This window comes from Microtus oregoni, unplaced genomic scaffold (genome assembly GCF_018167655.1).
Source record: "Microtus oregoni isolate MIOR12 unplaced genomic scaffold, Mior012 000033F_ref0000390, whole genome shotgun sequence".
Lineage (NCBI taxonomy): Eukaryota > Metazoa > Chordata > Mammalia > Rodentia > Cricetidae > Microtus > Microtus oregoni.
In genome coordinates this window covers 20,579,462-20,604,529 of record NW_024543092.1, presented here as the reverse complement: position 1 = coordinate 20,604,529, position 25,068 = coordinate 20,579,462, and the positions used below count along the sequence as shown (strand labels likewise).

General features: G+C 36.1%; 1 protein-coding gene across 7 annotated transcripts in view; it reads right to left on the bottom strand.

Moving 5' to 3' along the window:
* Window positions 1-3,255: 3,255 nt before the first annotated feature.
* Qki (QKI, KH domain containing RNA binding) overlaps window positions 3,256-25,068 on the bottom strand; it is a 111,945-nt gene continuing 90,132 nt past the window's right edge. Inside the window, exons 5-8 of one of the 7 annotated variants that reach the window (XR_005976780.1) lie at window positions 14,429-14,516; window positions 12,800-13,099; window positions 10,018-12,095; window positions 3,256-6,334 (exon numbers count right to left, since the gene is read on the bottom strand). Coding sequence is in view for 6 of the 7 variants with exons in the window: in XM_041680262.1 (XP_041536196.1) it covers window positions 6,318-6,334; window positions 10,018-10,092; window positions 12,800-13,099; window positions 14,429-14,516 (480 nt within the window). In the remaining variant the exon portion in view is untranslated. Of the gene's footprint in view, window positions 6,335-6,560; window positions 12,096-12,799; window positions 13,100-14,428; window positions 14,517-25,068 lie in introns of those variants that run through there. The other 6 variants (XM_041680262.1, XM_041680260.1, XM_041680266.1 and 3 more) reach the window with 6 other exon arrangements.

Genomic DNA, 25,068 nt, shown 5'->3' with positions numbered 1-25,068 from the left:
TATTTTTAGCTTACTACTACTGTGAAAATATGAACTTTGAAGAGAAGAACTGGTGAAAATCTAATCTTTAGATTTTAATGCCTGCTGAGTCATCAAACCAGCAGGGCTGCCGGTCTATATACCTGGTGCCAAGGCTGCTGACATCTGAAAAGGATACCATCTCAATGACTGAGCAGATAGAAGGCAAAAGAACTTAAAGGTGTAACAAGAAAAATTGGTTACCTTAAAGTACGGAGAGATGCAAAATGTAGATGTCAAAAGAAAACTTTTAATGGTTTCAAGCTACTGGGAGAAATCTTAGCAATTCTTCCACTTTGTTCAAGATACCTATGATATTAATCCTTTATACACAATAATAGATGACACCAGGATTTGGTAAACAATGTTTCTTTATGGTGCTAACCATGCATCTAAGCTGGCAACTTAGATCTACAAACTGAGCTAAGTCCTCAGCCCTCTTCCAAAAAATCCTTACATGTAGAAAACGACCTAAAAACTGTATTAATGTTTACTAAGGACTACCATGGTGTTTTGGATGCACAGGACCAGCCAAGGAGCACAGAGTAGTTTATAGATTTCCTTCTTTTAAAAAGTGATCTATTAAGAACTAGAACTACGATGTGAGATTCTTGAATTTTCTAAGCACCATTTAAAGGATCAATAAAAACATAAATGTGCTCCCTACGTTGGTATTTCTCTGTGTGGGGGGCGGGGGGAGGAAGGGGATCTGCCACATTTTCAGCTCACCTTTTTTTTTTTTTGGCTTGCCAAGATGCAACAATGCACGCTGTCCAGTTTTTATTGAACCTCATGTACAGTTTGCAGTTTCCCATTTAAGTGTGACTTGGGAACGTCTATTCATATATACACACACACAGAGTATGTCTATTAACATAATCTATAGACACATACAATTATAATTTCCAACATAATATACCTCGCAATAGTTATATTTGACTCAAAACTTTGTAATAGAACCTTTAAAGAGATATAAAGTAATGTTTACCCTAAGGGCCTTTCAAGTGTCTCTTCAAGGGGCAGCAAACTTCAAGGAATGTGAACTGCACATTACCCAGTCACTATTCACAGGAACCATTGCCCACAACTATCAACCATGGATTAGCTGCTGCTGCTGCTGCTCTCCCAATCCCTGGCAATTAGTGCAACAGACACAAAGAAAGGAGTGTATGGTGTTTCAGATTAACCAGTTTGATTCAGCATTGAGCATCAGCTATAGATACTTTTTTCAAGTCCCTTCAAAATAAAGACAACTCAATTTAGGTAATTTTATGTAGAAGAAACCAATCATTAAATATATGTGGTTAAATGATACTATCTATAAAATGGATCAAGCTATCATTCCCACTTTAAAGGTATTAAAGCTTTGTAACAAGATATATTATCCTATACACTTAAAATGTGGGAGGACCAACAAGTTTTCAGAGAATAAATTTATCTTAATTAATGCATAATTTGGTAACATGTTCCATTCTGACAGGAAAAAAAAAAACCAGAGGCCAAGAATGCTGTACCAGTTAGCTGTCATCAAGGATTAGACAGGCATCCCCTTCCAGTCACACAAACCCCTCCCTGCAAAACACACACACACACACACACACACACACACGCACCCTTTCGCCAAACACCTCTATTGTGTGCATACAAACATCATTTTTTAGAGGCTTTAACAACTCCCTCACATGGGCACTGCCATACATGAAGATGGTGCACTACAATGATGTGAATGTAATTTTCATGTTTTCCTAGATATTTTACCCAATGAAAAAGAAAAATGCTTTACTAAGAACATTAATATCAACAGCCTTTTGAAAACACATATGTAATAATTTCATCAAATAGCATCAAACAATAAAGTGACTCTAAAAGTTCCCCCACCCCAGCAATACGGCTGTTTAATACTATGCAATAATATAAAAATGTGACTTGCAATGCTATCTGCATCATGTGAGACTGTCTCTGAACAACATTTTCAGTAGCAACAGTGGTAATAGGACACAGCCATACATGAAGTACCCTCACTGCATACTGAGGCTTCAGAGAATATTAACAGCACAGAAGGTCCTCATCGACTGTTGTGCCAAATACCATGAAAATTTGGGCAGCAGCCTGACAGCATATTCAAAATTTCATACAGCACTACACACGTGGTTATGGCAATGCAACCTGCATATCCAATGATACTACAAAGCCTCCTCCTCTAATTAGAGATTATTCCACATGTGGACAGGGTCAAAAGTGATCAATGGTTTTATTAAACTAGTCTTGCTATTCTAAGCTTCACATATGCACAAATATTTTAACAGTATGCTTTCACAAAGTTATCCTATAATTCAGCTCCTAATTTTAAGGACTCTAAAATATAATTTCAAAATGTAAAGCATAATTTATAAAACCCAAACTCATTCTAAGAGTGATTTTTTTTTAATGTTAAAGGATTTTTTTCATGCAGGAAATTATAAATCTGTGAACAACATACAGATTGAAATGTTAAAAGAAGTTATACTCAGAGGTCCTTCTACACAGAACAAATCCAAGTGGAGCATGGGATAGGGAAATAATCCTAAATGTATGTCTATGCTAGAAATGAACAACACACGTCAGATTACACTGTTCGCTTCTACTGCACCTCTTGTGTAATTGTCTAGGCTATTCTGAAAGTGACTAAGAGGAAAGCCACCTGAGAGAGATCCATAACACACTGAAGGTGGGGGTGTGAGGGGGATGGACAAGACTGGCAACACTGCCCAGAGAAACAGACTAGCTTTAATAAAAGCAGCTGGCTAAACAACACAGGGAAAATATTTTATGAAGGGACTGAAAATGACCTGTTCGTAGAAACAGACTGGTTTCTCAAGGTGATCATCAAGGTAAACCTTGGTTTACTCTTTGTGTTGTCAGCAGACAGGGATTATTGTGGAGCAGGAAAAATAAAAGTGTGCAATTAGTAATGTAGATGCAGAAAGGCCAGTGCCATAATGAGAATGACTCAAACAAATACCACTTTGTTCCCATCTCCACTGCACCTACCCTCCGAGGTAAAAGGCCAGAACACCCAAAAGCTTTTAGCAATAGTGTGCACAACTGTCAGCTGACAGACAACACAGAAAACAAGTCACCCTATGTTATCTGTGGTCATGTTCTTCAACGTTAGTCCAGGAACTTCAGACTTTATTTATCTGTTTTTTTTTTCATTAAACATGTAAAGGTTAATAAAGAGACATAGTCCAGAGTTAGTAGGTTGGTATTATAACATTTATTAAAATAATGCTATGGGTTAATAGAAACAGCAAAGAACAAAAGAATTAAAATGCAAGCTATGTAAAATCCCAACTAAAACCCAGAAGTGTCTAATGTATTCATTCATCAGCTAACTAAAAGCCCGAGAAAGACAAGACACACAATATAATAAAGTACTGCAAAACAATTGGCAATTTTCAGTTATCAAAATTGTGGATTTTGCATTTTGTATCCTTTTCTCAATCAAGAAAAAAATTCTTCTGAATGTTATATAACATACATATAAAACAAGATAGAAAAATACATTATAAACTTGTAACAATGGCTGTAAATACATTATCTTACATGTTTCTCATAGGCAATAGGTTGGTTATGGTACATACATAGCATGAAACTACTAAAATAATAAAGAATAGACAAAAAATACATGTCAGCTGTATGGTAACATACCAGCGACACTCCCATCTACCCACGCTAAAAAATTACATAATACTGTCAGGAAAAAAGTCTTAAAAACTACATATTTTAATAAGAAAAAATTCCATAGAGTGATAATACTGAGAACCAAGGCATTCAGAGATTCCAGAAGTCATGCTTTTATCCGTTGACACAAAACATGGTCAACTAAGTTTTCAGAAGTGTGTTCAGAGCCAGCGTTACTCATAAACGTCACACGTCTACTGTTTACAGATCTACTTTCTTCCCCATAAAAGACCTTTGATAAACATCTAAAATGTCCAGGTATAACACGGCTGAGATGAGACTGGATCAAATACTGGTACTGTTTTTTTTTTTCTTAAACTATCACCTCAAGTGTTCTGAGTGTCGCAAATTTATTCAACCAACCAAACAAAATAAAAATCAAAATGGCACAGCATATATTGTAAATAAATCAGAATCACCACGTGTGTAACAGAAAGACAAAGCCGTGGTCATTAAACCAAAGCTAGCTGAGTACAAACAACGACTGTCTATTGCATAGTAAATAAACTGAAAATGGTTCCAAGAGAGACAGAATAATGGCAAGGTCACCATGAAGGTGCCCAATGAGCTTCCTGCTGACCTTGACTGTGAAGCCATGAAGGTATGGAAGAGGGCATGAGTTGATGAGCCAGGAGTACACTATCACATGAGATTTGCCACCTCTGGTACTGAGCAATTAAACTTATGAACTCAAGTATTTAGATGCAGGCTTTGCACACAAACTGCTTCAACTAGAGAACTGTTGGAACTTTGTGAGAAACTGAGGATGAAAGGAATGTAGCTGAGTGTTTATATGCACTGTGATGCTAGATTCCCACATTCCTTTAAAGTTAAAAAGAGGACAAAAAGGTGTGTTTAAAAACAGTTACTAAAGCCAGCAGAGATGGACTACACAAGGTATCTGGTATGACATAAAGTCTGATTAAATTTGGGTTACTTAACACTTTTTTCACAATAAAGGATTTTGATGATTTATTTTGTGAAAAAGTTTGTTAGCCATTAAAATTATCTCCAATTATTAAGAAAAAAATTAAACGTATCCCTCTTCTCTGAAAAAAATAAAGCTCTAATGTCATCTGTAAACTAATATTCAGATCTCACATAATTTTTTCTGACCTCAGAATCCTCTGGGCTAACACTGAAGACGGTAATAACCAAAAAAACTCAATTATGATTTGTAAGAGAATGACATTTTAAATTTACTAGTCAGACATTAGAAAAGCTATTACATTTTTTTCACAGTATCAGATTTGGCAAACTGGCATCAAGATAACGTGACACAAATCATATAATTTAGACCATCAACTCCTATGTTTCCCCTCGTATCTCCTTTCACATACTGGGCGATGGAGGACATGCACTAACTTTTACTCTGAGGGAGGAGCTGCTCTTGCAGGACACTTGACTAAATGACCATGAAGGAAAATAAGGCACTTTCTTTTTCTTTAGACTTATTCCAATACTTAAAAAATAAAAAACAAAGACAAAAAGGCTCTTTTGGTCTTTTGTTTCTTGACAACCACCAGAAAAAATCATTTAATGAAATAAAGGGTTTCTTTGTTCTTTTTCTTTTTTTATAACACTTGAAAGTATAAAATGCTACATTTCCAAAAATATATATATTTTTTCTGCACCAGCACCCTTGTATAGTAAAAGTATCTACTTTTTGTTCATTTGTTTCAATGCACTACACGTTATCTACAATTTCATTACATGTATACAGCAAATAGGCAAGCATGGCTTTTACATCCTTAATGATATTTTCTATACAGGGAGGTTTAAAAAAAATATTTGAACAGTTTGCCCAGTAATGTGACACATAATGCATGTACCTTGTTCTCGAATAATTTTTAAGGTGGTGTAAAATAAAGATTTGGAAATTAACTAAGATACTCAACTTTTTAAAAATAGTGTTGCAGTTTTGTTCTTTGTATTACTTTTCAAAACTCCTTGTTAAGTTTTTCTCTCATGGCACACTTTGTTCTAATACTTCAAATTTTGGCAGGCAATATAAAAAGGCTGCAATTTCTGCCCTTTGAGGGCACTGTAGTGACTAAACAAACAGCATGTCAAATTTTGAATACTTTTGAAGTCACTTCACCAATGACATCCCTGACCGAAGGTTCATGCATGATGCATTGTCACACAGTACATTCAGAGAGAGCTTTGACTTTGCTATGAGAAGAAAAAGAGTCCTACAAGTCTCTCACAGTAACTGCCTCTGTCATTGAGTAGTTAGGGCCATCTGTCTCCCCTTCTTAAGAGAGGCCTTCTTACCGTTCGCTTGGGGTGGGCATTGAAAGATGATCAGTGCTGTGGGATGAATCGGGCCTTATTGCTTTACTACTATTCAGTGCAGGTTCTAGAACCACTTTCACCCAAACAGGGGGGAAAAGCTGAGTTGGAGGACAATTTCTTTGTCTTTTGTTTGGTTAGATGGTAAGACGAACGGACAAGTGCCTCAGCTCGCTGCACTGACGACAGGCAAGCAAAGGCGATTACCAGTTAACTGATCAGCAGGCAGGCATGGTCAGGTCATCATTGGGTGAAGAGTTCAGAGGTCAGAAGGTCATAGGTTAGTTGCCGGTGGCGGCTGGGTGGTTAGAAACAAAAAAAAAAAAAACAAAAACAAAACAAAACAAAAAAGGAAAAGAAAAGATAGAGAAGAGATTAGTTTCAGCTAGTGACGGCTTAATGACAACATGAAAACTAATACAACTAATAAAAAAAAAGCATGTTGAATTCTGACAAACTGATTGACACCATCTACAGAATACAATAAAAATCATGACAATTTCATATCATGATTTGAACAAATAAATGAAGAAGAGCCCACTCCCACAAAAATAATTTGAAAAACCCCAACTTGTTAACAGAAAAAATAGAAATAAAATACAGCTAACAACTAATAGTTAGTAGCAGTCAATGAAGGAAACTGGAAAACAATGATGAATAGGTTTGGTATAAAGAACTTTGAACAGTCAGTGCAGTTATGAGTATCTGACTGCTATTAAGCATTAGTATTCTCTCAGATGCAAGCAATAAAGCAACTATTAATGATGGATGTGATTATTAATAACTGATGATTAACAGAAATGAATCTAAAGAAATTTAAATTACTATGAACAATTTGGTTCAACATAAACTCTGGGCCAAACAAGGTTTCTTTTGTTCAATAAATGTTTATTGCTTTTTCAATTATTCTATTTACAAACAACATGGAATTTTCTTGGCCTCATGATACAAAGCAATACTGTAGTCTAGCAGTGTAGGCAACATCATGGGAACCAGAAAAGGCCAGGCCTTTTGCACCAGCCAACACTTTCCAGTTGAAATACTAATTTACACATATAGAACACTTATAAAATGCACTTGCATGTAAACACTGTAAAATCCTGCCATTTAAAACTCTATACCTCAAAGAACTCTAAGTACATAAAAAATAGAAGAAATTTCTAACTGATACCAATAAGGCATTTTAAAACTACAAATAGCTTTCTTTATTCAATTTCAAAGCTAATACTCTGCAAATACAATAAAATCTGACATTTCATATACATTCCTGCTTTATATTTTTATATTTTAAAAGAAGCCACCTGTAAATACTATTTTCTTTTGCAAAGTAACAAAAAAGAACAAAAAATTTAAAAAATTACAGTAAAACATAAAGTAGTTCTCAAGTGGAAAAGTTATCACTCCAAATGTCCTTGAGTAGCTCCTTCCTGAATCAGCCTGTCACAGTCTACTTCACCAAACTTGGTCCACTTAACAGTAGTATGATTCTTAAGACTCATTCAACAGCTTAATTATTTCTACTCTATTCTGAGGTTTGACAGAACTTTCTGTACTGTTGCTGCCACTGTGACAAAGGCAGGAGAGATGTGAATGAAAAGATGCTCAGTGCAAAGTTAAGATTCTATGCCACTTCATAACTCAGACTTAGCAGGTGTAATGTTCACAGGGTTTAAATGCTCTCTATAATATTTACCTTTGTATGACAAAAATGTTTTCTATAGTTTATCAATTAGGACAGTTTATAAATACTACAAAAATACTGTATCTTCAATATAATCAAAACTTCCCTGAATTTCTTAAAAGGAAGTAGAATTTTATTTAAAATTTAAAAATAAAAATGTTGCTCTCCAAAATTTAATTTGTATAAGTAACGGTTTTTATCAAATCATTGCATGGACAGTTTCTAATGACATTTGAGTGTGGAGTATTTAACAAAGCAGACTATCATATCCAGTGCATCTAAAATACATCCTCTGCCATGTCCTGGCTTCCTGCAGTACACACAGCTATGTCAACTGTGCAAAATCACTTACAGTTCATTACAACTATAGTCAGTTGGTCTTTAAGTTTCAAACCAATTTTGAAATAAGCATGGTGGTGGATTTGTTTTCAGTAAGCAACCATTCTAAATGCTCACAAATAGTTACATGGTTGTGTGTCCTTGGGCTGTGTCCTTGCATCAAATGAATGCTAATAATAATCTTCTCTTTGAAAGATTTTTTTTAAATTAAAAAAAAAATAGAACAGTAGTATCATAAAATAATGTAAGTCAAGGACTTCGGTCATCTCCCTTAGACCCAATGAGTAGTACATGTGGTGATAGTAAGTGTAAGCCATCTGTTTCTAGATGAAGAAAAGAGGAAGGGAGGGATGGAGGGAAGGAAAGGCATTTCGGTTTGCTGACATTGCATTTCAAATACAAATATAACTAATCAAAATAAACACAGCTACAAATGAGCCATGTATGGAATGTGTTGCCATTTTCTGAACACAGTAAGATCTTGGTCTAATATTTTCAGCTACCTGAAGGCTCTGGAGTACAAAGTGAAAAAGGACTGTTGTGTTAACAAAATGACAGAAAGTCTCCTAAGACAAAAGAAAAATCTAAAAAGAAAAATTACTTCAAAATCAAAACACTCTGTAAGAGAATTATTTTAGACTTTAGACGGTATGATACAGCTTCAATTACATATGATAACACCCACACCTAAAGTGACCTTGCCCATCTAACTTCCTCGAATGGTCGATATGCTCACACTTGGCACAGTTGCATGGAGTATTATTATTATGGATGTTCCCCCAGAAAAGGATTTATTTTGTTTAACAAATAAACACCACAGAAAAATGAATACAGCAGCTAAAATTTTCAGGACTCTTTCAGCATATATGATATTAAATAAATATCATTGGTGTCTTTGGAAAGGCATTTATTTCTAACACACAAAAAAACTGTGTCCAATATTTATGGTGGGTATTCAAGAGTAACCACGTCAAGTGGGCTAGGTCCTTTTCTACTTTTCTTGGGGCTCTAATCTTGCAATTAAAAAAACAAAACACCACACAAAAAAGTAAAACACAATTCAATGTCAAGAAACCGAAACTACCATTTTTCGAATAAGAATAAATAATTTAAAAATGGGTCCAAGGGCACAAATTACAAATATGAAAGTGAGAAAAATGAGGACTTGTTTTCCAGTCACAGGTTAGTCAAAAAGGATATCCGAACAGCTGGATCTCACATACCACAGAACTTCAGGATAGTTTACCTTCAGGTATTATATTTTAGCAGCAAAAGACAAAAATCAAAGGATCCATTTTGGCAAGAAATAGAGTAAGAGGGAACTCATTTTCTAATTCATTAAAAAGTATCATAAAAGAAATTATTTTCACAGTCCTGACTGTTGATTTTGGCTAAATACTTGACATGTATACCCTCATATTTATACAGTGGCTCAATGTTTTAATATATAGAAAAATGAAAAATAAATCTTCAGTTTTCTCCAAAATTACACAGAAGCAATTCTTTTACTTCTCTCATGAACACATAATCTGTTCAATTCATTTTGCAGTACCAACCCAAATATTCAGAATAATTAAAGGGTAAGTTTTAGCAATAATTATTACTAAGGTAATATAAAAATTTAATAACTTCTCAAATTGACTAATTTATGTTTTAACTGGAATAAATCTTAGGACATGTAACAGAAGATTTAATAAATTAAAATATAAAGGGAAGGGGCGAAAACCCAAACAAAACAAAACAAAAAAGAAACCAAGAAAACAAAAACAACCACCCAAAAAAAAATCATAAAAAAACCCACAAAAACCAACCTTAAATCAATCAATTATTAAATTAATTTAGGGAAGGAAAAAGAAATGTGTGCAGGTAAACAATTACATTTTTCCATCAGGTGTGGTGTTGCAAACTTTATGGACACCCAGCGCATTGTTTATAAACAAGAACTGCAGAACTAAACTAACCTCGGTCTGCGGTCACAATCCTTTGGTAAGGATGGACACGCATATCGTGCCTTCGAACTTTAGTAGCCACCGCACCTAGTTAAATTGCAATTACCAAGACAAAGTTAGAAAACATACATAAGGGAAACATCGACAGCAGGTTTATCAAAATGGATCTCAAATGTTCACTTACTACAAAAAGCTTAAGAAACACGTTAAGGCACAGTAGTTTTAAAATTAACTGTAGTATGTCATGTATATATATGCATCTACCAATATTGCATTCGTTTCGAACAGGTTGGCCTTCCACCTACTTCATCCCTTCATGGACAGTCCCCAAGTCACAGTGTCTCACAAGCTCTCTGAGATCAGACGTAGTGGGCTTTACTAGTCACATATTCACTGAAGTGCCTTTCTTGCAGCAGAACTACTCAAATAATGCCACATTTAATACTGACGAGTATTTGCTAACCTTAACTTTCAGAGTTTATTACTTAAAAAGATTTAAAAAGCAACTCTTAAAGCCTACAGATTGTGGTTTTAAACTTTTGAGTCAATAAGTATGAACTGCAATGAATTAGGTGATTAGTAAAGCAAACAGTACAGTACACTTAGCAGTCAGTATACTACTATACACTCCTTTTATAAATTACCGTTGCTTTGCAGTATAACAGACTAATCCAAATTAATAACATCATTTTACTTTATATCTATGTGCAAAAGTGCAAGTAAGTCACTGACTGCTAGGCTAAGCTTTTCCCCGGAGGCTGCTGAGACTAAGCATTGGTTAAATTCAGATCTGATGAGGGTTCAGTTAAGACCGTTCTTGAATTCTTAGCCTTTCGTTGGGAAAGCCATACCTGAAGATAAAAGGAAGGGAATTAAACATTAGTCATCAATGAAGATTTGATGCTAATACCAATCTCCTCACTACCACCAACACACATGTCTGCATCTGTTTTGAAGGGCACTGCTTATTTTAAAATAATATTGAGACTGGATATATAAGCATGCATGTTATCTGTGTGCAAATTTACTGTAAATGGGAATTTAAAATATTTTTTTCAGTTCTCCAGAAGGCCGATATCATAGTTTTACTGCTTAGGTGGCAAAGCAATAAACGACAATAATCATAAGGGTATTTTTATCACTTAGTACTTATTATTAAGAACCTTGAAAATGCTAATTGGGTATCTGCATATTTTGCTCTTAATTTTCCTAGTTTAATACTCAAGTCTTCATAATTTTAGATTTCCCAACCAAACAAAACATGTTGCTTTACAATGAGAAATTTTACAGCAGTGCCTCTTGCTCTCTCTAAGCAGTAAACTGGTTGAGAATCTATTTTTCATTTTAGATATGCAGATTGCATAGAAATATAATTCTATCTGGCAAAACTAGGGAGCTCTTGTACTAAGAGTAAGGAGCCCCAGACGTGCAGAAAGCCAAGAGTAGTAACTCCTCAGGAACAGATGCTGTGAGTGCAGCAGAGAGGAGTGCTGGGGAAGGAGCATGCACAGGGCTACAGGGCAGAGTATTAATAGAAAGGAAAACTTAAATAAGGTTACAGGTTACATGTTATTTTTAAAAAATGCTTCAAGAAATGTACAACAAAACACAGCTTTGCTCACTAACATTTCTGTGGTATAATTCTGACTTATTTTATACAATGATTCAGACAGAAAACATTACAATAAAATGCATTTGTTTCTAAAACAAAAGGCACGTAGGTGCATGCACACACACAGATAACATACAGAACATTGTGGCTTTCTTTAAATGAACAATAAATTTTCAAGTTTAAATCTTTGTGTCCAAGTTCATTAAAGATTTTCCAATTAATATTAAGCTGGGGAAGCCCTTTAAAAGATCAAAGTTCTAAAAAATCAATAGCAAGCACGCAGCACCAAAGGTCATACACAATTCAGGAAAAAAAAAGTTTCAAAATTCTGTCTGGTAAAACAGTGGGGTTGCACAGAGAGGTTTTTTTTTTTTTTTCCACATTGACTGGTCGTGCTATAACAGCTGCTGTACTCTAGTCCTTCATCCAGCAAGTCAATGGGCTGAAATATCAGGCATGACTGGCATTTCAATCCACTCTATAAAAAAAAGGCATCAATAATGTCTTTTTCAAGAATATAGCTTTTTGATCATGTAAACCCGTGAGTTTCTATGACTTTAATTTTTGCCTCTAACATGACTGAATTTATTAAGTTGATGTGTGATCATCTAGTTCATAGTGACTATGGAAACTGTAAAATATTGGTCATGTTAACCAGGACTTCAAAAGACAGAAGCTGCAAATTCTTCAAACTGCAACTATTAATTGCATCCTTTAAGTGATCATAAATATTTTAATAACGCACAATAGAAATTTAATAAATCCTCAATGAGCTTTCAAATTCAGCTAGCAAGTAAACCTCCAAGATAAAACAAATCTAATTTTGAGTGGTAGAGCTGATGAGGCCATTAGGACAAAGTGGCAAGAATAGCCTTAAATTCAAGAACTTCAATCACCTGAGTAATAAAAGCATTGTCTGGTTGAGAATGTACATGATAAGTATACCTAGTGATTCTGAGACACTACACTAAATGTAAACCAAATTAAGGTATAGCTAGCTACTTAATGGGAGAACTCTTGTGAGGAACTAAAACAAACACAAATTTATTTTTCAACCTTTCCTAATCAAAACTTATATTGCCTCTCTAGACTTCGATAGACATCATTTCAGAGTCTGGGGGGTGGAGGTGGAGCACCACAGTCAGGAATGCACTAACCATCTAGTAATGGACTCATACTTACCTAACACACCACTGGGTTCAATGGGGTACTCAAGGATTGATGTAGCTGGTGCCAACGTGTAGGGGTATTCATAGGGTGTGTAGATTAACCCAGCTTCAGGCCCCGGAGGGACTATTGCAGCAGTTGGGTGAGGAGTTCCGTTTGGCATGACAGCGGTCTGTATTTGTCTGATCAAAGGCATTATGGTAGGGCCAGCTGGCGTAGGTGTACGCAGAGCAGCTGGTGGAAGGACAGGCGCAGGCCCAGTGATGATCCTTGGAGCAGCCTGGGCAGTTGCTGCAAGAGAAAAGGCAAGGGCTGCTACAGTAAGCAAAGAAATTTAGAAAGAAGTACAGGGATAGCAGTATAAAATATGGGGAAATGAGAGGGAAGTCGGAAAAAGAAAAGAAAAAGCAGGAAAGAAGAAAAATAAAAGGAAATCATTAGTACATGCATTGATCACACAAAAATGCCAAAGCACACCAATCAAATGCAATCAGTTTTCCCTTTACAACATGATTGAAAATGATGCAAAAATTAAAAACCCAGTGTAAAAAATTGACCAAGACCATTAAAATGTTATACTGTTCATTTAGTGATATATTCAGTATAAAACATTGTCAGTCTAAAAGTGCACGCAAAAAAAAAAATACCCAAAAAGCAAAAAAAAAAACCCCAAAACAAAAACCATTCAAATTAAAAGGTGCAATTAAAAAATTATAATTGAAGTCCACAGAAACAGATATGGTTTATTTCCAAAGAGCAGCACTGGCTTCAGGCTTAAGGGAACCTACATGGGTTAAGTCAGGTAAGTAAGCACTAAGTGTGTATGTTTCCAGTATGTCTGGAAACATACACACAAGAAAAAGAATCCAGAAAGCAGTCCTATCATTAAATTCATGACTATTAAGAGTAAATTAAAGGCAACCATTTAAAGTAACTACTGTTAAATTCACAGGGTTGCCTACCTTTGGGAATTTTGACTATGCCTTCAAACTTCAATTTCTTAAAATTAATAATGCTCTAAATATGATATGTTTATATAAACCTTATGTTATCTCAAAACATACATTTTATAAAACACTATTCTTTCAGACAGCTTATAAAATTATGCCATAATCCATGGAAGGGAGAACACTGGCTGAAAACTATTCTCATCCGTTGACCTCTGTGAACTCAAATAGAAATTTAAGTAGAAAAACAACAACAAAACACACGAAAAAAAAAAAAAAACTAAACATGAATGCAAACATGCAAGCAAGGGGAAAGGAAAGACTTCAACAGCAGAGCCATTTCATTTAGACACTTAAAATAAGCTCTTTTAAAAAAACTTTCAAAATTTTGTCTTTTGCATAATATAACAAGTTTAAACTCTCAACCAGATAGTTAACACAACAAGACAGTTTCTGAACCCCTTCACCAGAAAAGTAAATTTATAATCCCAAACCTGATATGCTAGTATAAAATAAAATTGAACAGGCCATCGTTTACAGAAACATTTAAAAACAAAACAAAACAAAACAAAAAAAAAACGAGGCTCTTGGTTGTATTGTAAATGTTCTCATTACTTCAACTGGCTTTATGCTGTGGTACCAAAAGAAAACGGGCTTGTAGACAAACAGGTGTAATCCTGCCCAGGCTAATTCTTACGTGATTTAATGTTGGCGTCTCTGTAGGTGCCATTCAAAATCGCAAGCTCCATCAGCTGCATCTTCTTCAGGCTGTCTTCTCCTTCGGCCTGCATACGAGAAACAAGAGCAAAAAGTATGAGACGGTATATACATATATCACACAACTAAAAACTGTATATCAAGTAACTAAAGAACTAAAAATGGAAACTAAAAATAACCACTCAATTTGTAAATGCTTATTTCTGCTTCCTTATGCCACTGTTCTTGGTTTCCTTCAATGTACCTAGCAAGTGTTATCAATTCTATCTTTGGCCCTCTATATTTAGGATAATCATAAACTTTACTACCTACATAGGATACACACACACACACACACACACACAAGGGAAAGAGGAACTAAACTAACTAGACTAAATAGGCAGAAACCAGGAAGGCTACATCGTTTACCATGGCTTTACCCGGTTCCATTAATGAATACTGCTCTCGGGAAGTCATTACTGTTATACTACTCAAACTACTGAATTCAGCTGTCAGTGGTACTTGTCATTTAATACATACATACGCAATCTAAACACCAAATCTCGATCCAAGGACCAGATAAACTTCCCCAAACACAGTTTCTACCTTAATATTTCACAGCATTCTCTTGTCTTAAACCCTACTGTGATTTCTTACTATCTGAAAAAAGATTTTAAACCTTTCTCAAACTACCACCTCAAGGTGTTAACTTGCTCTTTCACACAGATAATTTATTATACAGCAATAGACAAGACTAATGTTAATGTCTTAGTGTTTATTCCCATTTGCCTATCTGCAAATGCTGTTTACACATTTCTGTATGCTTCCCTTTCCATGCCCTACTTAGCCACACAACTCCAAGAAAAATGCTATCTTCTTCAGGAGCCACCCCTACAATCTATGACTGCAGTATTCAATTACAGCTTGTTGAATGTCACCACTCCTAAAGTAAGTGCCATTAGAATAGTCTTGATTGTTATTTATCACTACCTGATCCCTGAGTACTGATCCCCAAAGTATTTGCTAGAACTAATTTTTGTTTGTTTATTGTTTGTTTAGAGACAGGATCTCACTGGCTGTCCTAGAACTCAGAGGATGGCTTCAAACTCATGGAGTTCCTCCTGCTTTAATCCTGCTTTACTGGATTAAAGGCGTGCCACCACTCCTGGCTAAAATTTATTTATTGATTGGTATGAGAAACCTAACTTTACTGACAAAGTTCACACGTGTGAGTTCTACAGGACACGTTTTAAGTAGCCAAAGCAGAAAAGAAGTGGTAGAAAAAGGACTAGGAAGTTTGTCCTTTAAAGATTATGGCATCAAATGTGTCACCCCCCCCCCCCCCACTTTAGTGCAAGTCCATTTGAGACATGGGAGTGTAGCACAAGTTCTAATTGGTCTTAATAATAAAAAACTGGAGTCAGATATTTGGGGGTAAGAGCTCTGGAGTCAGAGATGCGGCAGCCAGTCACTAGTTCTTACCTCTACGAAATTCTCAGACGGAATGGGTTTTCCTGTCTCTACAAAACCTCAGAATGAATCCTAAACTCCTGTCTTCTCCTGCCTTATATTCTGCTCTTTGCCCAGCAACATCCTGCCTCCACCTCCCTACTGCTGGATTAAAGGTGTGAACCATCACTGCAAGGCTCTGTTTCCTTTTACACTGGTTAGATCTTGTGTAGCCCAGGGTGGCCTTGAACTCACAAAGATCTGCCTGCCTTCTCCATAGTGCTGGGACTAAAGGTGTGTGCCACCTTTTGCCTGGCCTCTCTATAACCAGTGTGGCTAGCTTCTCACTCTGATCTTCAGGTAAGTTTTATCTGTTATAGCACAAACAAAATATCACCACATGGGAGGGATATTTACTAATACATATGCAAGTTTTTCAGTCTTCTATTTCAATTGAAATGAGATCTTTAGAATAGGGATTGACTAATATATTGTGATTTGTAGTAAGTAGAATTGCTAAGTATTTAATAAATCACACAGACTTAAAGAATTAAAAATATCTGATGTGCCCCTATAACTGTAAAAGTCTCCTTTGCAGTAAAGGAAGAAGATACTTGATATTTGATAGATTATTATTCCTTGATCTTCATCAGTGTGTATAAAGATGAATAAAATAATGACTTATTTGGTTAAGTATAAAATACATGAGCTATTATTGGAAAGAAGTACATATCTAATATGATCAAAGTTCCTAAATCTGTTCATTAAAAATATTAATACTGCAAATTAAAATTTATCAACAGTTGGTTCAAATTTAATCTATGTAATAATGAAATATAAAAACTTTCAAAAAGGAAAACAAAAGAAACAGAACTATTTTTAGTCATAATGAAAAAAATGCATAAAAAGTATGAAAATATTAACAAGGGGGAAATTTGTCCTTCATCAAAAATATAAAAGAAATGCTCTGTAAGAGAGCATGTGCTTAAAAAGAGGCTTGAGTAGGACTGCTTACTATTATTATTAAGATGTGATCCACGTCAACTGTGGCGATAACGCCAGAGAGGAAGATGGTAGAAGAAATGTATGTGTTCCTATCCGTGTGTGTACATACAAGTGGCCATGTCATTTGTAGGTCCCAGAATACTAAAACCTGGGCAGAAATCACTGCAGTGGGTAAGTAGCAAAGCCTAAAGAAGCAGGGCTGCCCACATAATGATGGCATAAAACATCTCCCAGTGTGACCACTGTGGAAGCCTGAATTAATTATTATGCCTTGACTCCTCCAATTATGTGGCAGATTTAGAATCTAAACAAAGCTGTCATATTCCAGAAAGGACTTTATTACTTTCATACCCTTACCACCTGTCACACTCTTTATTCAAGGAGAGCTGGGTACTGGGTTTATCGCCTCACTAGACTACAATCATTACAGAATTATTTTCATGTGAAAGTGGTTGTTTCTGGCCCCATTTTGACAGAAATTTAGTATATTTACTTGCCTAAACTTTTTTCAAACGTAAATTCAGATAAGAAAACTTGCTGGTAAGTGGTTATGCTATGATGTAAAGGCTCTCACTTAGTCCTTCTAAGACTTCTCTCACAGACCACAATTGTCTTTGAGAACTCAAGTTATAGACCTAGACAGTATTTTTAAGTCAGCTTATTTATGTCAGGTGTGATAATTACTGGGGGGGGGGGGGGACACAAAACTGCTCCTAAGAACCTGTATGAGGTCAAAAATTTGTACTTTATACTGTTTATGTTATCACCTACAATTTCCTTAATGTTTCACTTTTTATTTACTCTACCTAATCATGCTAAAATGAGGCATAATTTACAGGCAACAACATCCCAAGATGTCCAGTGACACACCTGGCCAGTTTTGATGAATGCTATGAAGACAGAGCGTTTCCACCAGCTTCTTGTGTTTAAGCACCAACATTAATATGGCTTTCCTCATATCATAGCTCAGTTTTTCAATTCCAGAATTTAAGAGAATACTGCCACACACAATTTCAGTGTTTATGAATACTTATCCATGTTGTTTGTAGCAGCAGATTGTTACTGCCCAGTGGTGATTTTTTTTTTAATTCATTCTCTCGCTATAGATTTTTGCTTGTTTCTAGTTTGAGAATACATTATGAAAATTCTCACACAGGCATTGTTGTGAATCTAAATTTCAACTTATTTTGGATAAATATATAGAAGTTGTATTGCTGAGTCATAGGATAGATTAATTCCATGGGAAAAGAAATGAATCAGAATACTATAAACAGCATAATTAGCTTTAAAGTATGAAAGCTAAAAAATATATATTTGCTTAGAAATCGTGGCATCAGAAGAATCTTGAGATTACAGAGATTTTTACATTTGCAAAAAGATAGTATACCACAGATAACATAGTATCTCTATCAGTGTCCGGGAAAATCTCTTACAGCCGGGCTGTGGTGGCGCACGCCTTTAATCCCAGCACTAGGGAGGCAGAGGCAGGCGGATCTCTGTGAGTTCGAGGCCAGCGTGGTCTACAAGAGCTAGTGCCAGGACAGGAACCAAAAGCTACGGAGAAACCTTGTCTCGAAAATCCAAAAAAAGAAAATCTCTTACAACAATCCGACCTATGACAAAATATATATACACAGAATAAAGAGTTGTAAAGATAATTTTCTTAACTTTTTGGAATTGTGGATGGCAGACTGATGGACATACATAAATATATATTTAAACGAATGCATGTGTTACAATGAGATGTAAGTATGTCATCAGCTTTAACAAGCTATATCAAAGTAACAAACAGGTCAAATACTGAAAGGGTTTTAACATACAGTACAAAAGTTTAAGTGCTATTTATTTTATTAGAATGAAATATAAAATCTTCATCATCTAAGTACCATACTTCACAATAAAGCTATAGTATGAGCACACATTATCACCAAGACTCAGAAAAATGAATTTTTCTATAAGGTCATAATACAGAACCAACTCCTAAATATGAGCCAAAGCCCTTAGACTTTACCCAATCACATCAGTACACTGGTACTACACACATTCAGCACTACCACAATACCTTTTATGTGGAATTGCCTTCCGAATTCATCAAAGACTGCACTTTATGAAGAAAATCATGTTTACTTATTAATATTGCAATTGATTAAAGTGGAGCTAAAGGCCAGTAAGATGGCTCAAGAGGTAAGGGTACTTGTTGCCAAGTTCAATTTTAGGATCCACATGGTAGGAGAACTGATTCCTGCAGCCTCATTTCCACGTTCTATTCAAACAAAATCAAATCTGAAGCCCCTTAGACCAGTCTCAGGACTGAGCAGGCTCCTGTGTAGAAGCACTCAGGCAGCCTTCAGACTGCACTACTTTCCTACAGTGCAGACTCATCTGATGACTCTCACAGTCATACTACTTTCAGAAACCTATGTTGTTTACTTAAGGCAGCGCCAGTGATACACAGCCACATGTTGTCATGCTTTTCTATAACTGGTAAGCATTTCCAAACAACTCTTCCCCATACCACCCTCTGGTTGTGTGTGTGTGTGTGTTAGAGAGAGACAGGCAAGACACGGGGGGGGGGGGGGGGGTAGGGAGCTAAGTTTGGGAATGTGAGGTCAGTGTGGGCTATTGAGGTGGTTTGAGGGAAGAGACTCCGAATAAATGATGAACAAATAAATGCATAAAGAAACCACATTTTATAAGTTTGAGGGAAGAGACTCCGAATAAATGATGAACAAATAAATGCATAAAGAAACCACATTTTATAAGTTTGTTCATTTTCACTTTTTATATTAAAAATATAATTATACAATCCTTACCTCCACTCAGTCTCAAACTCATGGTTTCTTTTTAAGTTACAAGGGATTTTAATCACAACACTTTCATTTGCTCTGCTATGCCTACTCCTTTAAGAGGCCAAACAGTTAACACATCAAAGGCTTCATTCTCAAGTCTGCATAAAACTTTCTCCAAGTCTAAGATCTAATAATAGTAAAACCTCTTATGCTTCAACTTCTAGCCCCAGAGTTATAGCTGCTTCCAAATCTGTATTATATTATACTTATCTCCATTCTCCTCCACTTCTCAAGAGCGCTCTCTCTCTCTCTCCATCCTTCCCTTCCTCCCCCTCCCCCAAAGACAGGGTTTCTAGCTGTCCCGGAACTCAGTCTGTAGACCAGGCTGTCCTTGAACTCATAAAGATCCACCTGCCTCTGCCTCCCAAGTGCTGGGATTACAGGTGTGTGCTACCAGTGCCCGGCCTGGTTCATGTTTTCTCGGCTGACGCAGAAGGCAGTGGTTGCCCAGCACCCTCCACAGACCCTGGATTTCCTAGACTGCTATGTGTGATCATATTAACATCCTTTCTTCTTACATCACCAATCTCAGTCTGTAACAAAGTTCAATTTTGTCAGCCATGTTTTATTATTTCTTCTAGATTATTTAAAGTTTACTTGATTCAATTTCCTTCCTTTCCAACTTTGGTTTTTATTCTCTATTAAGAACTGTAAGTTAAAGCTCTCATCTGTCCTGCCAAACTTTTGCAGAAAGAAGTCTGTGCTAAGCTCATCCCCAAAGATCAATGATAAAACTAGGAATTCATCCCAAATGCTTCTGTGAGACCCAGGGGTCCTGTTTTTTTCATGGCATCTTCGCGAGTCTCCTGATTAAGCTGTTAGGAATGCTTTAGTAAGCACCTACTATGATGCAGTTTCCATGCAGTTTCTCACATCAAAGAACCTCCCAACATTCTGATTGAAATCCAATAGTGAAAAGCTGAACCAATGGCTGAAGAACTCTGTGTGCATGCGGACCTTGTTTATCTTTCAAAAAGTCCTCAGTTCTATGTAAGTTAGACTGCTGTTTCACTAACAAAATCATGAGTCAAAGTGTTTGGGGGGAGGGTAGCAAATTTCTGTATCTTGACTATGTGGTAAAACCAGACAAGACTTGGCTTTCTGCACTATACTACTTCATTCATTCATTCATTCATTCATTCATTCAGTTTTTCAAGACAGGGTCTCTCTGTATCGCTGAGGAGCCTGTCCTGGAACTAGCTCTTGTAGATCAGGCTGTCCTGGAACTCAGAGAACCACCTGCCTCTGCCTCCCAAGTGCTAGGATTAAAGGCGTGCACCACCACCACCCAGCTGCATTGTAGTTCTTGTTCCAGACTGTTGAAACTTTCCTTGGTCAGGGAAAAAACCAAAACCACCCAATTAAGTATTTCTTCATACAAAGGACCTTAGTTGTTTATTGTTTAGTTGGGTGCTTCACCCTACACCCTGGCATCCATTTTTGGAATGCTGGGCAGAAAACTCCATTCCAAGCTCCCTCCCCTGGGAGTTGCCTCAGTCCAAACTCCACCTCTGAGAAAGCCTGCCAAATGGTGACCCCTCCTCCGGGGAAAGCCAAGACTACTCCCACGGGCTATTTAAACTGCCCCCAGAGAATAAACACATGGTCTCCCTGTTCCCCGTGGTCTCCCCTTTTACCTCTTTACCTCTTCGTGTTTTCCTGGGGCTACCCGGGAGTATTGCCATCCATTAAACCAGGGCGTCTTTTTGGTCTAATCAGGTTATTTGCGTCAGCAGAGAGGTTTGTCATTTAAGAAAAATACTTAACATTTACATTTTAGAGAGAACTGTATGTTTCTTACTTCATTTCATCTTAATCACTCATGCAGCACACAGCACCAATATTAGTTCTCCACTGATTGCATTATTTTACAATAAATTAGAAGAAAATGTAAGACTGTTTTAATAAAGCATCTACTTTGCTCATGTAGCCAACAAAAGCTAGTTTAGTCACAGTTGAAGAATGAAACAAATTTAAAATGAAAAAAAAACATTGCTCTATGGATTTCATTTTATGAAATCCAAAATGTCCACTTTTATTTGTTATTATTATTGTTGCTGTTATTATTAGTAGTAGTAGCAGCAGCATTAGTCGTGTGTTTGTTTTTGTTGACATACAGTCTCCAAACTGGCCTCAAACTCATAGAAATCTCTGGTTCCCAAGTAATGGGATTAAATGTGTGCTCCACCACACTTGGCTATTCCTCAAATTCTTAAGTGGGAACTACACAGCAATGTAAAAGTCCATCTTGATAAAAAACATTACACAAATTGGTGAAACATTTAGGTTAGCTGCTAGAATGCAGGTCAAGTCTCGAGCTCAAATTCAGAAGTTTGAGCAAAGTCAGCTGTAAGCAAAATGTCTGCAGCTCTAGAGTCACCATGCTTTAAAGAGGAAGATTACAAGAGGTCATTTTGAATTTGGTTTACAATTTCACACATTGTACCTATGTCTACTGTGTATTCTTAGACTTTGTAACATTAAAAATTACAACATCAATTAACATGACATCAAATAAACTTTTGAACTTAGTAACATACAATTATTAGCAAAATACAAACAGAAAAGGGACTAAGAGAACCTTAAGTACTAAAAAGCATATCAAGAACTCAAAGAGAATTGTTAAGATGGCTCAATGGATAAAGGTGCTTGCCGCCATGCATGATGACCTAAATTCTATCCCCAGGAGACACAAAGACAAAAGAGACAACCAATTCCTGCAAGTTCACCTCTGACCTATAAAACTATGTAGGCAAACAAACGAATATAAAAAAAAAAGAAAAGAACTCAAATACTATTATAGCAAAAGGGCCAATGCAACTTATAAGCCACCGATGACAGTGGCATGGCCTCAAGGTCTAGAAGAATGTTTAAATTACTTGTGGGTCCACACCGATACCAGAGGCCAGGCATACCAAGGAATCCCCTGTGGCACTTGAAATCACTAAGGGAGGTGGATTCTCTCAGTTTTACACAAGCAATTCCACTCTCCGCTCCAGGTCCAGCTACAGAGACCATAATTCTATCTAGCAGAACATAATCAGAGCCTTAAAAACATTTTTAACTTACAAATGGAGCTACACTTGGACCTAACAGACTAAAGTATTCCCATTCCAAATCTAGAAGAATCTATATTATATTTAAAAAATTTATTGATAACTTACTCTGTAAAAATTGAATAGTTTTTATTGCATTCTAGATTTTATGGGTATTTTCTATTAATAGTTGTCATATAATTTTATTTAATTTCAAATATTGATGATTAATTTTTAATTCTTCAACCAAGGCTAGCCTTTAACTGAGGGGAAAAAAATCTACCTGTTAGTATGCCACAATGCTGGGATTAAAGTGTATCCGGCCATACCTAGTTTTGTAACTATATTAAATATATTATCAGACATTTTTCACACTTATAGTCTTTGAAACTTGAAAAAAACTGTAAAAACATCATTACAGAACAATACTTTCAAGTATAACTTTAACAGATCAAATCAGGTTTGGGGGGAACTCATGGGGAAAGAGAAGGTGAAGGAAGAAAAAATTAATATATCTGGTAATTAAGAAAAACTGATGACAAGGACTTTCCAAAAGACAATGCAGGAACACAAGGCAATTCTAGACTGGTGCTGAGTAGAAGTGTGTCACTGGAACGTGACTGTGTGTGTGTGTGTGACAGCTCTAGCTTCAAGTGAGCTGTGACAAAAGAAAGGATGTGGCCACGTGAAAGGAGAATGAGAACCAATGGCACACTAGCTGGGAAAGAATGGGAACGAGGCAATCTCAGATATGAACGAAGGCAAAATTGTCACTCATACAGAAAACAAGAGTGAAATCACTGTATATAAAAGACAGGGAGGTGCTCCCCTGATTTTAAGAAGCCTGAGCCTGACAGCATTACAGCCAGGACAAACAGTGACCGGATCATTAGCAGCTTTAAGAGAACAATGTATAACTCTGATTAAAGTCTTAGAATATGAAGTATATCGCACTTCTTACCCCTTTTGTATGGATTGCTAATAAGAAGTGGAACTCCTTATCACATAGTTGGAACAAATGTTCTTACCTTAATGTAGAAGACAACTAAAACAGAAGTGTTATCAAATGATAACTGATACAGAACTGAATAAAATTTTATTTTAGGAGTCAAAAAATAAACCTCAAGAAAACCAGCCAGTGCAGTTTAATTCCTGTAGGTTGTTTTCTGTCTTGAAATGGTTCCAGAAACAGCACAAAGCAGAGGGCCTTACAGACAGCACAAGTAGCCTTATGTCAACTGGAATCTAAGGCTTTTCCTTTACACTGATGTGGGCCTTTAGGAACTTACCTGCCATTGAGTCAAGTTTCACCAATGATTCAAATCAAGTATTAAGAGTACAAGATGCTACTCAGATGATGCTGATGTGAAACTGAACAGCATACACTAAAGACTAATGACTGATGTGTGTGTGTGTGGGGGGGGTCTTCTGTTTTGTGTTGATTTCATTGGTTAATATAAAGAAACTGCCTTGGCATTTGATAGGCCAGCCCTTAGGTGGGTGGAGTAGACAGAACAGAATGCTGGGAGGAAGAGGAAAATGAGGCAATTGCCATGCCTCTCCTCTGGGCAGATGCCATGGAGCCAGCTGCCAGGTCAGACATGCTGAATCTTTCCAGGTAAGCCACCACCTCATAGTGCTACACAGATTATTAGAAATGGATTAATCAAGATGTGAGAATGAGCCGATAAGAGGCTAGAACTAACGAGCCAGGCAGTGTTTAAATTACAGTTTCCGTGTAATTATTTTGAGTAAAGCTAGCCATGCGGGAGCAGGGTGGGATGAAAAGCACACCTGCTCGCCTCCATACTACAAATAACTAAACAAAAAGACAGGTATTTCACTTTAAAAATATTTTACTTTGCCATTTACTAATTAAATAACTATTATTTTCCTAACATGGGTGCATCACCTTGGTAATAAATTTTGAAAAAAATGGAACAATATTTTCAGCCAAATTATAATTATCAAAATAAAACAGCAGCCTAGTGACTTAAAAAGTGTTAACAGGCTTCACAAAATATCTTGTCTATTTTATGAATCAATTATACAGTCTCACGCATTTAGGGGGTCATTTTCATACACAAAGTTATATTAAAATAAAATTCTTTGGAGACAAGGGAAATTTAAAGTTTGTTCTGACATGTACATGAAACCTGAACACCATTTGATTTGAAAATTTTTTAATTTGTTTTATTCCACCCTTTGGGTCTAGTAGGTATAAAAATATTTACTATACACACTGTATGAAATTAAAATATTATTTTATTGTTTATAAAAAGCAAAGTATTTTTCATACAACA